The 16781-nt window shown below is 42.5% G+C and overlaps 1 protein-coding gene across 1 annotated transcript in view; it reads right to left on the reverse strand.

Moving 5' to 3' along the window:
- Positions 1-925: 925 nt before the first annotated feature.
- Positions 926-16781, reverse strand: part of GPC1 (glypican 1) — a 294033-nt gene continuing 278177 nt past the window's right edge. Inside the window, exons 4-9 of the mRNA XM_061636696.1 lie at positions 15660-15825; positions 13435-13565; positions 10885-11004; positions 9362-9495; positions 8567-8742; positions 926-4388 (exon numbers count right to left, since the gene is read on the reverse strand). Of these exons, the coding sequence (XP_061492680.1) occupies positions 4168-4388; positions 8567-8742; positions 9362-9495; positions 10885-11004; positions 13435-13565; positions 15660-15825 (948 nt within the window). The 3' untranslated portion in view covers positions 926-4167. The remainder of the gene's footprint in view (positions 4389-8566; positions 8743-9361; positions 9496-10884; positions 11005-13434; positions 13566-15659; positions 15826-16781) is intronic.

The raw sequence follows: 16781 nt of genomic DNA on the forward strand, positions 1-16781 counted from the left end.
AGGGGCTAGTAGCAAGGGATTGGTACCTGACTTGTACACTATGTTGTTGGATATTTTCACTGGTCCTCTTAAGGGTTGAAATCCCTTTGGGAAGAGAATTTACATATGGAGATTAGTGACTCTAAATGGAAACAATTGTGGTCCTCTAAACTCTACAAGTCTATATCAGACTGAGTTTGGGAAAGCTCCATGAAAGTGGCTTATAGGTGGCATCATACACCATTTCAATTATCTCGTATAACCTCCAGTGTGCCGGCAGTTTGCTGGAATGGCTGTGAAGCCAGGGGGACGTTCCTCCATTTATGGTGGGATTCCCCCCCTTCATAATTTCTGGGTGGAGGTGTTTCAAGAAATCTCAAAAATATTTCAGACGGATATTGCAATTACTCCACAACTTATGCTGTCAAATATTTGGGACTCCCAAATGGCAAACTTTCATGCTAAGGAACTGTTGGCATGGATGCTGGCAGCAGCCAGAATTTCTATTGCACAAAAGTTGAAGATGGCCCAGGACCTTCACTTACCCTTATGGTATAAAACCTTGTGGAATCTAGCAATCTCTGAGAAGTTAATTCGTGAGTTACGAGTTTCCTGTGGGACCGAAGACTCAGAATGCTTTTATGCAGGCTGGTGGGAATTTATTTCATATTCAGCTGATATCGAAACGTGTTGCTCTTTACCTGTCCCAGTGTGGGAAATGTGGATGTTGTGATGTTGTTTTGTTTTATACAATTCTTGTTTTGGTATTGGTGTCTGTCATTGTGGAATACCCTGCTTGGGCCTTGGTTTTGTATTTCATTTTTATTTTTGGATTTTTTCATATAACAAATATATTTAAAAAAGATGCTAGTCTGGCACCTGTTGTATTCTTGTTGAAACTCAGTAAAAACAGAAGAAATAAAACAGCATCTTGTTACAAGTGTCATTCATATACATTTAAGTCTCCAGCCTTTTTTTTTTTATTTATACAAGGATTCAAAGAACATAATTCAACAGTGCAAGATAGTTACAAGTACCTTGGTAACCAAAAGAAATATATAAATGGCCAAGAATGCCAGTAAGTGAAATAGATCTTAATATTGCAGATAGAACTGCAATTTTAAAAAGCCAATGTGTACTGTGGATATATTTGTACTTAAACCTCCAAAAAGCCCACCAGAAAATTATAGGTTGTTTGTCATTTGTAAATGATAAATATCAATGCTCTTAAAGACTCTATTGACTCTCGGCCCGCCACTAAAACAGACATTATGGCACAAAAAGAACAGGTTGTACATCCAAGACTCTGGTTTCTGGCCAACAGCTTTGCAAGGGGCCTGGGTGTTAAGTTCCTTTGCCCATCAGTAAACCCTATAGCAAAGTGGTTTTAAACATCAAAACAGAGCATTGCCATCTTGATAACAAAAAGAAACCTTTTTCAAAAATAAACTTTTTTAAAAAATTACAAAAGCTTCAGATCCTGTGAGCATTAGATACAGCACTTATCAAGGGACTGAGGCTCAAACTACATGTGACAGTTACAGACTCATTTATTTAAATATGGGATGGACCAATTGCATATAGAGAGCAGGATTAGGGTTTAGGTATCCAATTCTTAGAGCAAAAGGGTATATGGGCATAGAACTTTCCCGCATCCATGGTTTACCACTTTGTAGCATACCCTGCCATGTCACTTTTCCCTCTGCTGGGCTCTAATATTGGAAGTAAAGTTGGCTGGACAAAATGTGCCTCAGGGAAGAGGCTATAAGGAGGCAAGTGATGGGTGTGGAATGAGGGTCATCAGTTCCTATTTACACATTTCCTTTTGCTAAACAAAAATAAAAATTAGTTTCACCCACCCAATTCCTGTTTTAGATGTGATGGCACAGACTTAAGTTAAAAACAAAGGCTAACACACAAGGGCCTACTACTATCATATATAGTTTGAGCTTTATATAGGGCCCAGGACCGTGTTGAGCTTACAGCTCCAGTAGTTTGGCAGAAGATTTTCATTCAGGGGAGAGGAAATGGCAGCTGTTTCATTTTTGCCTGCATTTTGTATAGTGGCTCATTTCTCTGTATTTTTACCAACAGAAGGCTACATATACAACACTATTTGAATGTGGCACTCCACTGTTTCTGGCATTTGAACTTATGTTCAAAGGAGGCAGGATATTTGATTTTCATGCCTTATTTATATTCAGAATTATTTAAGAATAGTTTAACTGAAAACAAAAATAAACAGATTGATAACATTAATAATGAAAACAGATGGGGTATTGTTCTGCTTACAAGGGATTTAAAATAATGTGTGCAAAAGCAGGTGTTGCTTGGAGCAAAGAATTGTGCTGTCACCATACTTCAATAACATATTTGCAGCATTCAGGCAATGTTATTGGCACTCTCCAATACCGATTGGGGTGATTAGGAAACTAATTTCTCCCAGTGTTGTAGAAAAACAAATAAGGCCAGAAATGGGAATGATAATTCAACTGAATTAATTTGCTTGCATTCACTGTTTCAGCACTTCTAATGCCACAATGCTAGAATTGCTTTCCCTTGCTTCTAACTGGGCACGCTTTACGATTGATGACAGCTTCTGTAGTTCTGCCTTTTTGAATGCTGTCGTGAGGAAATACAACATTTGTCTTTGACGCAGAAGAGAAATGTTTTCAACATTTATGCAAAGCCTGTATATATATAAAATGTAAAAAATATGCTTTCACAATCCCTGATCCCTAAAAGGAAAGCCATGATATAAAACAAAGTTGATTAACAGCAAAGCTCATGTCAAGGGCTTCCTATTGTTCAGCAGCATGAATAGGATTGCCTTTGTATGCTGTATATTTTTGAAAGAGGAAAAATATGCTTATGGCTGTAAGTCAAATAAACCTAAGAACACAAAGCAGAGAGCTGTGCAAGCATGGATGCATCAACAGCAAAATACATATGTGAATATGTTTGTGTAGATTTGTGGTTGAACATCCCCTCTTACCTCTACTCCCAACCACCTTGATATCAGAGAATATTCTTGCCAAATATATCAGTCAGAAACTTAGCTAAAGTGATGAGGTTGTACTAAATAATGACTGGAGAGCATATGGTTAACTATGCCAACATGAGATGAAGAGGGGCAGTTTCCGACTGATTTGATGACTCAAACTATGGCTTTGATCTGCTTCTTTCAATCAACGTAATAGGTGGTACGGGGGGGGCATGTTCAAAGACCAGCAGTTCCTTGAAAATCTGATGTATCCAAGGAAATGTCCAGGGACATTTCTATTCCCTGGGCCAATCAGTCACCTTCAGGCTTCACTAACGGGATAAGTAATAACACACAAAACCTCACAAAACAGTTTCTTTGCATTATCCCTTTGGTAAAAATTGACTGTTGTCACTATTAACAGTAGGAAGATTTTCAGCCTTAAACTGAAAGCAAAGCTTTCACGACAGAAATCTCACCATGCATATTTCTATGGCAATGTTGCATATTACAATTCTGTATTGCATTTTATCAGTTTGACTGCTACTTTCAAAGGATCATGCAAAACCTAAATCTCACTGCAGTTCATTTAGATGTAGGAGAAATATTTGACTTCAGTGATTAATTTCAAGCAGACAAATTCCTGTATAAAGAATCCCTTTGCTAATCAGGATTATACAGACCAGATAGTCCCACATCAAAGAAAAGGAAGGGCCATTTGCCACTTGCTTAATGGAAAATGATGAACTAACCTCCTATTACAACATTTTGAAAATCTTTAAATTAGAAAGGTGTATTGTTTGGAACTCAGGTAGCATACCCTTGGCTACAGTTAAATAAGAATATGAAATAGTTGCATGTTTTATTGCAGTCAATAAAGAAGATGTTGCCTTGAGGGCAATTCCTCCCCTCCCCCTGTTAAATCCATCTGCCAAGCTCCATTGTGGGCCCCTAAGTGTCTCTTTGTGGCAAATTAATGACCTTAAAAAAATGAGGTACAGAAAGAAGGGCCCAGCATTCAAAGAAGACCAAAAAAGAAAGAAAGAAAGAAAGAAAGAAAACCAGCTCTAGCACTGCCAGGTTATCACAAACGATCAAAAACTTTTATCTCCCTCATTTTGCCAAGATGAATTAAATATAGTCCATATTTTTGGCAAAGTTAAGACCACAACCACCACAGTCTCTTTCACGGCTGCACAAATGAGTTACCGCCGCAGGTACTGTGCTGCAATAGCGGCCAGAGAAAGTAATACAAGAAAGGAAGAAGGCAAAAGTACACTGCTACTATTTCCACTGACACCTTGTCCAGACTGCTTAGGCATTGGGTGTGTCTCTGGCGGCATGGTGCTGGAGCTCTTAGACTGTCTTTTGACACAGATTTCATCAATGCAACCATCACCACTTCCAGAGCCGCTGATGTCGTCACCTGTGCAAGACAAAAGTTGAAATAAGCTTGGCAGTTCTTAAAAATCTGCAAGGTAAACTATAGCATGTGTATAGCCCTTGTCGTAAAGCCAGCGAAGACTAATTTGCAATGAACACAGGATTTGGTATGCAGTGAAGCAGGTGTTTCCACCTTGCCTCACACTTTGCTCACAATGTTGCCCACATTTAACAAGCTGCCAAAAGCTGCTGGGGAAAAAAGGATTGGCAATGGTAAAAGAGAGGCGGATCAAATTCTGTGTGGATCCTTTCAATCCACATCCTCAGCAAATGTAAGTTGGACATGTTCTCATTGTAAACTGTGATTAACAGAGGATATGAATCTGCAATCTCCAAAGGACTGATTAGAGAAAGGAACAGGCTGGTACACTCTAGGTTAACTAGTCTGTAACAAGTGCAGCCGCTAGCGCCATTTGAAATCCACAAAGGTTGGCATCAGTAGGGAATGACTGTGTACCACTTCTGAATTACCATCCTGAGTTAGAGCATCCTCCCAGTCTTAAAGACCTTGCCACTACTGTCTAGTCAGAGGAAAGCTGGTGTTTAATGATGGACAGGCAGACCTGGCATGTATTACGGAGACCAGGTTGGATGAGGCCTCAGCTCCCACTCTTGAGGCCATGTGTCCACCGGGTTTCCGTTATGCACAGCAGCCGAGGGTGGGAAGGCGGGGAGGGGGTGTGGCAGTCATCTATCAGGAGTCTTTAGTTTTTACCAGACCTCCTCTACTTAGGACTAAGTTTGTTGATTGCATGTACTGGAGGTTGGGCCCGAAGGGCAGTTTGGGGATCCTGCTGGTGTACCGCCCACCCCGCTGCACAGCAGACTCCCTGGCCGAGGTGCTAGAGGTGGTCTCGGCTGTACGGGCGTTGTCCCCAGAATTATTGGTGCTGGGTGACTTCAACGTGCATGCCGAGTCCACTCTCACTGGGGCCCCTCGGGATTTCCTGGAAACCATGGCTTCCTGGGAACTGCACCTTAGTAATATTGGACCCACCCATGTAGCCGGTCATGCTCTCGACCTTGTGTTTGTCCTGGAAGAGGAGAGAAGTGCTCTGAAGTTGGGAGTGGTTTATTCCACCCCTGTGTCATGGTCAGATCACTACCTGGTAAACATAGACTTCTCGATGCCTCACACCCTCCGCAGGGGTAAAGGACCTATTAGAATGGTCCGCCCCAGACGCCTGATGGATCCAGAAGGATTCCTGACTGCGCTTGGGGAATTGGAACCTGCTGAAGGCCGCTTGGTTGATACCCTGGTGTTGGAGTGGAATGAAGGGATCACCAGGGCTCTGGACCGGGTGGCACCGAAACATCCTGTCCCCCTGAACAGAGCTCAGTTAGCACCATGGTATACACCACGGTTGCGAAATCTGAGACAGGTGGTGAGACGACTAGAACGCCGGTGGCGGAAATCCCGTTCCGAAGATGTCCGGACACAGGTTAGAGCAGCAGTAACTGCCTACCAAGTGGCAATAAAGGCAGAAAAGAAGAGGTTCTTTGCTGCCTCTATTGCATCAGCAGAGTGCTGTCCCAGGAGGTTGTTCCAAGTGGTCCAAAGCCTGGTCGGTCCAGTTGCTCAGGAACCCTTGGAACAGTCCAAGGCCTCCTGTGACAAATTAGCAAAGCACTTTGCTGACAAAATCGAACATTTACGGAGCTCGATCAAGTACGCCGTGGATGCAGTGAATGAATCAGAGTTGGCCAGTTGCAAGCCAGTCAAATGGGATCGATTTCAGCCTCTCCCTTCTGAGGATGTGGACAAGGTGCTCTCGACTGTGAAGCCTACCACCTGTCTAAATGATCCTTGTCCATCGTGGCTCCTTGTGAGCTGCAAAGAGAAACTGGGCGAGGGGATCAAGGCGGTGGTCAATGCATCCTTGAAGGAGGGTGTAATGCCATTAGCCCTCAAGGAGGCAATTGTAAAGCCCATCTTAAAGAAGTCCTCCTTGGATCCCCAGGTTTTGAATAACTTTCGCCCAATTTCGAATTTACCATTCTTGGGCAAGGTCATTGAGCGAGTGGTGGCTAATCAGTTGTCGACACACTTGGATGAAACGGATTATTTGGATCCATACCAAACGGGTTTCAGGACTGGACATGGAACTGAAACAGCCTTGGTCGCTCTGGTTGATGATATGAGGAGGGCATTAGATAGGGGAGAATTCACCTTTCTTGTCCTCCTCGATCTCTCAGCGGCTTTTGATACTGTTGACCACAGTATCCTTCTACATCGCCTGGAGGGATTGGGAATAGGAGGCACTGTATTGCAGTGGTTCCATTCCTTTCTCTCCGATAGGCATCAACAGGTAGCATTGGGGGAGGAGGTTTCAGACCCTTGGCCTCTCGATTGTGGTGTGCCACAGGGCTCTATCCTCTCTCCCATGCTATTTAATACCTATATGAAGCCGCTGGGGGCAATCATTAGGAGATTTGGGCTGCAGCGTCACCAATATGCGGACGACACTCAGCTCTATCTCTCGTTTAAATCTTCGCCAGAGTTGGCTGTGGAGACCATGTCCAAGTGTCTGGAATCAGTGAGTGGATGAATGGGAAGGAACAGGTTGAAGTTAAATCCCGATAAGACTGAGGTGCTGCTTGTGGGAGACAGGGGAAGGTTGGGAAATGTTGACCTGATGTTCAATGGGGTGAGACTGCCCCTAAAGGACCAGGTCCGCAGCCTTGGGGTTGTTCTTGATTCCAAGCTGTCCATGGAGGCTCAGATTTCGGCAGTGAGCCGGGCAGCTTGGTATCAATTACACCTCATTCGTAGGCTGCAACCCTACCTCCCTGTTCACCAGCTCCCACTGGTAGCACATGCCCTGGTCACCTCTCGTTTAGACTACTGTAATGCGCTCTATGTGGGGTTACCCTTGAAAACGGTCCGGAAATTACAACTGATACAAAATGCTGCGGCTTGACTACTCACAAATTGTCGCCGCCGGGAACATATCACCCCAGTGTTGTTCGATCTTCACTGGCTTCCTGTTGTTTTCCGGGCTCAATTCAAGGTGTTGGTATTAACCTTTAAATCCCTACACGGTTTCGGCCCAGTTTACCTGATGGAGCGCCTCCAGCGCCACCAATTATGCCGCCCGACAAGATCAGCCACAGGGCCTTCTCTCAGTCCCACCAACTAAAACAGCTAGGTTGGTGGGGACTAGAGAGAGGGCATTTTCAGTGGCGGCCCCCACTCTCTGGAACTCCCTCCCGTATGATCTTCGGCATGCCCCTTCCCTGAATGTATTCCGCAAAGCCTTGAAGACCTGGCTCTTCAGACGGGCCTTTGGGACTTCCGGGGAGGGTTAATTTTTTAGGACTAATCGCCTATCACTCTGAACTGCTATTGTTCTTTATTTATAGTTTTACTGTTATATGTATTTTATGTCTATTTTATTATGATGCATTTATTGCAACTAAATTATATGTCGCCTAGAGTGGCCATCGACCAGATAGGCGGCTTATAAATTAAATTATTATTATTATTATTTTGTTCCCAGGTACACAAACCTTACGCAATGCCTACTTAAAGATATGGATATAATGGCCAACACTCTAGAGAAGGAGGAATAAAAGCACCAAGCATTTGGAGCTATGAAATAGCTCTCTTGCACTCTGGCAAGAGCTAGTTATTGAGTGTCAGCAGACGAGCAACACTTGCTGGAGCCATCTTGCCACTATTTCAGTGCACTAGCCCTATACAGAGTAACAGAACTATGAGTTGGACCTCTCTAATGTTCTATTGCTTTCTGAACATGGAGTGCCACAGACCTCCTTCTTTCAGCTGCTAATCAGAGAAGCAGCGGCGTCACTAGCGAGAGTGCGGGGGGGTGCAAACCTCTGGCATGCGCCCTCCCAGGGACATGGACAGGGGTGGTTGGTCACGTGCACGCTCACCGCGCTCCACGCTGATGGTGGAAGGCCTGTCCAGGCTTCACCACCAGCGAGCAGGCGCCTGCTTTCGGCACGCACCGGACTGGGTGCCGGGGGGCAGCGGCGTCACTAGCGGGGTGCGGGGGGTGCAGATCGCACCTGGGTGACACCATGAGGGGGGTGACACCCAGAGCCGCACCCCCCGCACCCCGCTAGTGACGCCCCTGCAGAAAAGCTGTGCTGCCTTCACAGCACAACACTGGTGCCTCTTGTTAGCACTGTACTTACTCGTATCCTGGAAATTCACATCATTCCCATTGTATGCATTGCGCAGTCGATTTGTCATAATCTTTAACTGCATGATTTGCTGGCGAATAGTCATGTCCGGTTTAGTAATGTCTACTTCAACCTCTGGGTTATTGATTTGATTGGCTAGACCGTCTCCCATCACGTCTGGAAGATACCTGCAAAGAGCATGTGTGTTCATGCAGAAAGCCCATTTCAGAGCATCAGATTGCAATTGAGTTAACAGTTAACATACTGACCTGGTTTGCACATTGTGGCACGGTCACAAGGAGGACCATTCACTTCCAAAAGTTTTTTATCATGCAGAACTAGGGGGGACTTTGGTTAGTTAAAACAAACCAGGACCAAACTATGGTTTAGAAGAGGAAGCAAATGCTTCTGGTCTCCCTGGGATCACACCAGGGGAGCGGGGAAAATGCAAACTCAAGGTCTGCTGCTGCTTATGCACATAACGTTACAGCCATTGTTTACAGCTGCATCTGAATCAGGTCACTATCTTGAAATTGCATCTGAACCTTTGCAACTCACCAACATTACTACTACATAATTACTATTAATAATGTTCTGGTCAAAACATTAGTGCTTTGTTTACACTTACAGAGCATGCTTGGTAAGATTGTAGAGACAAGGGCAGTCATAACATTGAACCTAGAATTCTGACACCATGGTTTAGCGAATGGGCTTCTGGTCCCATTCTTTTCATGCACAAATTCCTCTTGCCCTCTCATGAATATACTTTGCCCTGCTAAATTTCCTTCACATTTTGACCAGCCTTACCTGCTTTTGGTCATTCCGTTCCAGCACCTGTCCTCATTCACAGAACCAGATGAAACTTTTTCATTACAAAGTGTGCTTGGGAGGGCAACCCAGAAGTCCTTTATTTCTCTCAGCTTCCCTCTGGCATCTGAAACCTGCCAGATAAAGGAGAATCAAGGCCCAAGGAAGCATTGGTTTTAAAGGTGAAGCTTTTAAATTCTGAATGCCAGGCTTAATCATGGTAAATTGATCCAGAGCTTATGGGTTCAAATACTGGGTAGTTGTTATTTCAAACAAAAGAATGCAAGACTGCTGCAATTATTAACTAATTAATTAATTGCTTGTTACTTGAAAGTCTCCAAGTGACTTACAACTTTGCTAGAACCATCCTGCAATGTTCATATGTTTTAGGACAGAATAAAAGACAGGCTACTTCATCACTTGTGCTGTTTTACACATTGGAAAGCTTTCAAAGCAAAATTCTCCCAAGAAAAATCAAGGAAAACTACTCTTTCACTTGTATCTTATTTTCAAGCATTCCATAGGCATCTGGTTGACCACTGTGAGATCAGGATACTTGACTAGATGGGCCTTTGGTTTGATCCAGCAGACCTCTTCCTATGTTCCTATGAGAGGGATGTGGCATCCAGAATGCCTGAGCTGGGAGCAGGAGCACTAACATGGCAGACGAGCTCAGCAGTGACTAGGGCTAAGAAAAGAGATGGGAGAATGGGCAGGTTACTGTAGGGATGCATTAGCAGGTTGAAGATCAACTTCCTGAAGAAAGTGAAAATGATGGTGAAAATGACATTGGCCTATGCCAGTAGAAAGGTTGAATAATGGCTGGATAAGCCTGTATTGCTTGGCACTGGATGCAGAATTTCATTGACATTTTTGAGAGATGTCCCAAAAAACAAAAGCAGGGGGGAAAGACCATGTTTTAAGAAACTAACCAGAGAAATAAATGGGATGGTTCTAAATAATGTGCTTATAATTAGGGTGCAACATCATTGCGGGGAGTCTATATATTCACTCGAGACTTGATTATACTGAAGATGCCTGTGAATGCTTGAGCAGAAGAAGCAAAGCAGTGGCAGCTCATATTTCACTTGGTGCTGAAGTTATCATGGGGTGAGTTTCTCAAAAAATGCCAATGGTATTATTTAAAGAATAATTAAACTAGGGAGAGGAATTCCATTGCCAGTGTGGTGTAGAGATTGGGGTGTCAGACTAGAACTGGGAAGACTGGAGTTCCAACCACTAACCAGCCATGAAGCTCACTGGGTGACCTTGGGCTGCTGCTACCCTTTCAGCCTAATTTAATCTGCAAAGTTATTGTGAGGAAAACATGGGAAGGGGAGAGGAGAGCCTTGCCCTGGACTTCTTGAAGAAAGAGTGAGATAAAAATGCACTAAATAACATATTCGTAAAGGAAGCCATAGATGTCCTCAGCAGACCCAACAAATATTCTAAGCAATAAGCCACAAAGATTGTTTCAATACAGAAGCTTTTCTAAAAATATTAGGACTAAATCTCATACTCACAAGTTTCTCTGAACTAAGCCCTGAAGGTTTATCTTCACTAGCATACTTCCCCCTCCTCTTCTTTTCCTCAGCACTGGATGCTTTTGGGTTGATTTTAGGATTTCCACAACCTTGAAAGGTCTAAAGAAAACACACCAAACTTAATAGGCAAAGCATTTCTCCACTAAGTCATAGCTGTAGAATATTTCCCCCCAATAATAATATTTGTTTCTAATTTCACATTTACTCACACATGCCATTTTTAATATAATGGCAGTCTAATTTCCAGAAATCTCATTGCTTTTGCAATACAGGAGGTTGCCTTATACCGGTTCAGGCCATTGATCCATCTCCCTTACTAACTGGCAGCAGCTATCCGGAGTTTCAGACCTATTGATTTGTTCCAGTCTTACCTGGAGATCCTAAGGTTTGAACCTGGTACCATTTGCACACAAAAGTGTGCTCTACCACTGAGCTAGGACACTTCCCCCAAATCAAACCTCCTTTCAGCTGGAATTAGACCAATGACTTATAAGATTCAAGGTACTGGTACATCTTGGAACCAGGATACCTAAAAAAATAACCTCACCCCCTATATATCCATACCGATCACTGCGTTCTGCAGGTTTGGGCATCCTACAGATATCATCAGGAGATCCATTTCACATGAAGATGGAACTGGCCTTTAGTATGGTGGCACCTACTTTTTGGAACTCCCTCTCATTATATACAGACAGGCACCTTTTCTATTGTCTTTTCAGTACCTACTAAATATGTTCCTCTTTCAATGAGCCTTCTAAACTGAGTTCTTTATCCAGTTGGCATCTGTACTGGATTTGATTTTTTGTATGTTGTGGTGGTTTTAAATATATGTATGTATGTGTATGCGTGTGTATATATATTTGGTTTAAAAATGTTTTATATTGTATATGCAGTTGTTTTTAACTGTTTTTACATACTAACTTTTTATATATGTTTGTATTATACTGTATAATAAAATACAATATGCCTCATGGGAAACAATTCATAAATTTAATAAATAAACAAAATTCCTTTGTGGAGCAGCACCACTACAGATTTTCTACAGACCTCTGCTCTGCCAGCTGAGCTATCAAACAGACAATAACCCTCCATTATTGTCACTTTCTTTAAGAATGGTAAAAAAACACACCAGATTATAGAAGAAATATCTTTCTAAGGAGGAGTTTACCTTCCTTAAACTCTTTTAAAAGCTGGGATTCTCAAATGCTAGTATCATTATGGACTATTCACATCTGCCTGGAAATCCTGTGACACAGTAATAAACACATACTAGCCCACATACCCTTGCTGGCTCTGCTTGCAATCTAATGGACAACTGTGTTTTGAATGGTTGCATGTAGTCCCAGTTTCAGTAAAATCTTGCACATGGCAGCCTTTAACCATTTGTTGCAGAAGACAATCACTTGGCTAGCTTGACCTGGAGCAGAGTTTCAGATAATTGTCCTATCCTCATAGAAAATGCAGACGTCATCTTTGGTGTAATTTAGCCCATATCAGTGATTTACACAGCAACAGACAGAGAGTGTCTGCTGCCATAGCTGGCCGTTTTTTTTTAATACTTGCGTATAAAATATTCTGAAATTTGTTTTATGGACAAATGAATCTAGCTTCATCACTGTAGCGCACCCATGTATAGTTTATTACTGTGGTTATTACAAAGCAATTCTTCTAGGGGCATAAAAACATGCAAGAACAATGAAAAATAGCTTCTGGGAGTTATAGATTCATTCATTCCCTTGCATTCTCTGAATTGATGGCTCTATTTCTACATTGTATGAACACTATATTTGGTGCAGCACTGCTGTGTTCTCTATCCCTGCTTGGCCTATCAGTGACTTATCTACTTGCCAGTCAGTTCCCGATTCATTCTCCATCAACATCTGTTAGTTACAGTTCTTAGGAGTCATGGGGAAAGCAGCTGGGCTTCAGGAACACAAATTATTCAGTTGTTAACATCAGACTCAATTGGATGGGGAGCAGCACAGTATTAGAACTGATGGAGTGAATTCCTCCATGCAGGGCTAACATATCACATTTGGCTCAGAAACGCAGCTGTGAACATCTTTTAAAATCAAGGGGGATAAGACAGAGGTGGGTGGAATTTTCAGGAAAAGTTGGGTCAGTTCCTATGGCAGAAGGGAGACAGGGTCTGGCAAATATGCACAAATAAAAAAGACAGGTAACATAATAGTACTATTTCCACCTATCCATTACTCACAAAAGGGATGACCCATGCCTTAACATTTCCAAATCTTTATCTTGGAATTACCTCATTTGCCTTGGATGGTGGATATTAAAATGGCAAAGGCTCAAAACTCCTAGGGTGTGCATCTGAAGGCATACGATACAGCCACCTTGCTGAAGCTAAGCAGGACTGACTCTGATCCATGCATGGGTGGCAGACTGCCTAGAACCCCAATGTATAGCACTTCAAATTCCACAAAAGAGTAGTGAGATATAAATACATACAATACATTAAATATACATGTTAGGTGAACTGCATTCTCAGGTTCACAATCTGGTGTTTACCTTGGCTCTTATAGAGTCCCTGTTCTCCTGCATGTTAGAAATGGCTTCTGCAATTCTGGTATGAATTGTACCAATTACTATGTCTACATTGGATGGTCCATCAAAGCGGTCAGCCACCAGCAGCAATGAATCTATCAGGATAAATAACACATACTGTTTAAGAACATACCATGCACACATCTATCTATATAATTATTATATACCAGCACTGGACATGTAGGGTATCTAAGAAGGGATGTTGCATATATTCATTAGTGATAGGGAACAAAGTGCAGCCAAATACTGATACCCTCAGCAGAAGACACTATAATGGTAGACAGACCTTATTAATCTCAGTATTAATACCATTAAGTTCACAGCATACAAAATATAGGGAGAATATGGGCCATGTGGAATTTAGCCAATAAGGAGCACCAATTTTGTCTTCATATTCTTACACATTATATATATGCTAGAAAAACACTTTTCAATTTTAAAAAATGTATTCTTTTTCCACTGTTGAAGTCATAACACCTACGCCCAAGGTTGTCCTGCTACATAACAACCCTGTGAGGCAGAGTCAGGCTGTCAGAGAGTGTCTGGCCCAAAGTCATCCAGTGAGCTTAATGGCCAAGTAGGGATTTAAACCTAGGTCTCCCCAGTCTTAGTCTGACCACTATACCATGCTGTCTCTCAACACCAAATTGGTATTACATGCCATATAAGTATACAGTACCATGTATAGCGCTCAGACAATCTTTTTCAGACAATGGGTCTCCAGAAGAATCTTAAACAGACAAAGATGTCAGCTCCAGTGGTCCAAGCATCACATTGTCATGCTACTTGTATAAAAATTAATAAATTGTAACAATGGAACAAAGGTATATCTTTTTTTATCTTTCTTGTGTTTCCATCAGGTAGGGAATGTTTAAAAACTTTCCTTAACAAAAATGAAGAACAGCAGCTTGCTTTTTAACAGTTTTCAGAAGGAAAAGAAGGTGTTGACTGTGACTAATTTAACTCAGACTTTTCTTAGAGCTGAGCTGAACAAAAAAGCAAACTGACACACATTTTGCATGGTCAGTTGATCACCCAAAAGACATCCAAACGTCTTTCTCACCATCATCCCCAAGGCCCCATGTTCCAGGTTCTTTAGCTCATGCTTCCATTTGTCTTCCTCACAGGATAGAAAGAGGCAGGTTCAGGTCTACTTAAGGTTACACAGTTTGCATAACCCAGTACTAAATGGTAAATCTGGGATCTTCTAGGACTTTTTCAAAGGCCACTTTCCAACCCCTTTGTATTTAAAAGCATCCAGGCCAACAGCACAGGAAGCCTGAGATACAGGTGCAATCCAACTCATATTTACGCTGGTTTGAGGGGAGTTGGATATAGCAGATCCCCAGCTAAGTTGGCAGGATCCCGGCTCTGTCGACAGAAGCCCCTCACCCCAGCTCCACTGCAATGGAGCCGGGATCCTGCTAACTCAGCTCGGGGTTCACTGGGAAAACCCAGCCCGGCAGAAGGGGTGCCGGTGTAAGGCATGAAAAAGGGGGGTTCTGTGGTCATCAGAGGAGTGAGTGAGGGGGGAGTTATACAGTATTCAACTGCTGTTCAGAGGACTCCTGTGGGTCACAACCTGGGCCAAAGTTACGCCAGGAAAAAGGTTGGTCTAAGACAGCCTTTCCCAACTAGTGGGCCACCAGATGTTGTTGGACCACAACTCCCATCAGCCTCAGCCAGCATTGCCAATGGTCAGGAAAGATGGGAATTGTGGTCCAACAACATCTGGTGGCCCACTAGATGGGAAACGCTGGTCTAAGAAAATAATTGCAATGGAAGCCTATCGAAAGTGCTTACTCCTGGTAGGTGTATTTGTGAGAGCTGGCTTTTACTTTCCTCTCCCTGTGTGCAGCTCCAGGCTGAGCTCATGTTCAGATAGCCCTGAGGCTCCTGAATGGCAGCTGGATGCTAGACTTTCCTGCCAGCTCTTCCTCCTCCAGCACCCCTTCCGCCAGCTTCGCATGAGTTGGATTGCTCTGCCCATCTAAAGATAAACTGATGCTTCAAAGACATCTGCACATATTGATAGTGTTTAGAATTTAGTGCAAAGGGACCGTGAATGCATTTATCAATTGATCTGTTTGGTCTCCAGACTGCTCTCTACTAATTAAAAGAAGGAACATGAGCTACACACAAAGGCATAGCCAGTGAATTAATGTTATGCAGTTGTCTGCTGCTCTTACCGATCAGGTTCTTCCACTCAGTGTCCAGGTCTGCTTGATTGGCCAGGCAGCCTTTCAAGACATTGCGGCAGTAGCTGTTGCATGGCTTTACGTTGGACATGCCCCGACAGTGTGCACAGTACATCAGCTTCATAATGGCCCGAGTGCAATATTGACTCAGTGGGACCTTAAAAAAAAAAAATTGCTTAAGTGCCACACACACACACAAGAAAAAGGTTGAAGAAAAGGTGTACACTATAAAACTAAAGGTAAAAAGAGCCTTGACTGCAGACTTACAATCTAAATAAGCAAACTGACACACAAAGAAAGGAAACGGAAGTGATTTGGGGGGACAGGGACAAAACAATATGTACATTTTGAAAACAGCTTATTGTGCTCCTTAAGCAGAGAGGTAAATAGCTTTTTACTATCTGAAATTCATGGGTACAGCCAAATTTATCTCAAATTTAAGTCTATTATTAGAGCTGAGCTGAACAACAAAAAAACAACCCAGCAACATTTCAAGTTCTGTAATGTGGATTTTGATGAAAAGTTGACCTTCAAAATAAACTTCTGTTGAAATCTGAGTATCTTAGACCTCTTGGATACTCTAGACATCTTTCTTCACTTTCTTGACAACAGCAGCAAAATATTAAATATCATTTCTTGTCAAGATCAAAGCAAATATATTGAAACTGAATATAGAATACAATTAAAAGTCAAACAATGGCATAAAATATCATATTGCGGAGAGATAGCCATGTTAGTCTCTTGCAACAAAAACAACAATGAGTCTTCTGGGACATTAAAGGCTAACACATTTATTAAGGCATAAACTTCAACAGGTGCACAAAGTTTTATCCTGAGTAGGTGTATGTATGTGTGCAGAGCCTGGAAAAGTTACTTTTTTGAACTACAACTTCCATCAGCCCAATCCAGTGGCCATGCTGGCTGGGGCTGATGGGAGTTGTAGTTCAAAAAAGTAACTTTTCCAAGCTCTGTCACACATATACATGTATATGATTAGAAGTGTGATTGTAAACAATGAGGTCTGAAATGCAATATATAGAGAGATAGATAGTGATAACTACCTTATTATCAGTGACAAGGCCAAACCAAAGAATAGTAGTTGATAGTACAGAC

This window comes from Rhineura floridana, chromosome 7 (assembly GCF_030035675.1).
Source record: "Rhineura floridana isolate rRhiFlo1 chromosome 7, rRhiFlo1.hap2, whole genome shotgun sequence".
Classification (NCBI taxonomy): Eukaryota; Metazoa; Chordata; class Lepidosauria; order Squamata; family Rhineuridae; genus Rhineura; species Rhineura floridana.